At 36.6% G+C, this 724-nt stretch overlaps 1 protein-coding gene across 1 annotated transcript; it reads right to left on the minus strand.

The window, feature by feature from the left end:
• Window positions 1-6: 6 nt before the first annotated feature.
• On the minus strand, window positions 7-669 carry LOC107735297 (trace amine-associated receptor 13c-like; the record flags this gene model as incomplete). Its single annotated transcript, XM_016547028.1, has 1 exon — window positions 7-669. A coding segment is annotated over one exon (663 nt), but the record flags the coding sequence as incomplete, so codon positions are not given.
• Window positions 670-724: the final 55 nt, after the last annotated feature.

The following is a 724-nucleotide window of genomic DNA, read 5'->3' on the forward strand; positions in this document are numbered from 1 at the left end:
TTTAACTGATATTTTAAACCAGCGGTAAAATAAAGCATAGATAAGAGGATTGACTCCTGCGTTAGCATACAAAGTCCATGCAAGAAATGTCATTGTGGGAGAAGAGATTTCTTTAGCAGTAGTGACAGCTGTTATATACAATATATAGAATGGAATATAGCAAAGCAGATAAACTGTCATAATGATTCCTAATGTCAGAGCAGCTTTACTCTCAGATTTCCTCCTCACTGAATCTTCCATTTCACATTTACCACTCTTCATCAGAGAGTTTATAATTTTCACTTGCTGATGTACAACGTAAAATATCCTCAAATATAAAGCTATGATCACGGTGCAAGGGATTAGAAAAGATATGAACAGATCCATGATCCTTAATGAATATGGAACGTTTAAATAGCACCCTCCGTAGCACACATCAGCCTGTGCAGTGTCAAAATATCTGTAATTTATTGCAAAGGCAAAATTACCACTGAAGCAAGTAAACCAACAGATACAGATGCCCATTAAAGTTTTAGTCATTGTTATTTTGTGTGGGTACAGTAAAGGGTGACACACAGCCACATAACGATCAATAGCAATTAAAACTAAATTACCAAGAGACACAGAAAGAAGCAGCCCGATGATGACTACAAAAAGTCCACAAAAAGTGTGTCCAAAGTACCAACATGTCTCAAACAGATTTATACGGTGGCCGAGAAGTGCAGAGCAAATCACAATTCTGAAA

Source organism: Sinocyclocheilus rhinocerous, unplaced genomic scaffold (assembly GCF_001515625.1).
Source record: "Sinocyclocheilus rhinocerous isolate Xijiao unplaced genomic scaffold, SAMN03320098_v1.1 C35953646, whole genome shotgun sequence".
Classification (NCBI taxonomy): domain Eukaryota; kingdom Metazoa; phylum Chordata; class Actinopteri; order Cypriniformes; family Cyprinidae; genus Sinocyclocheilus; species Sinocyclocheilus rhinocerous.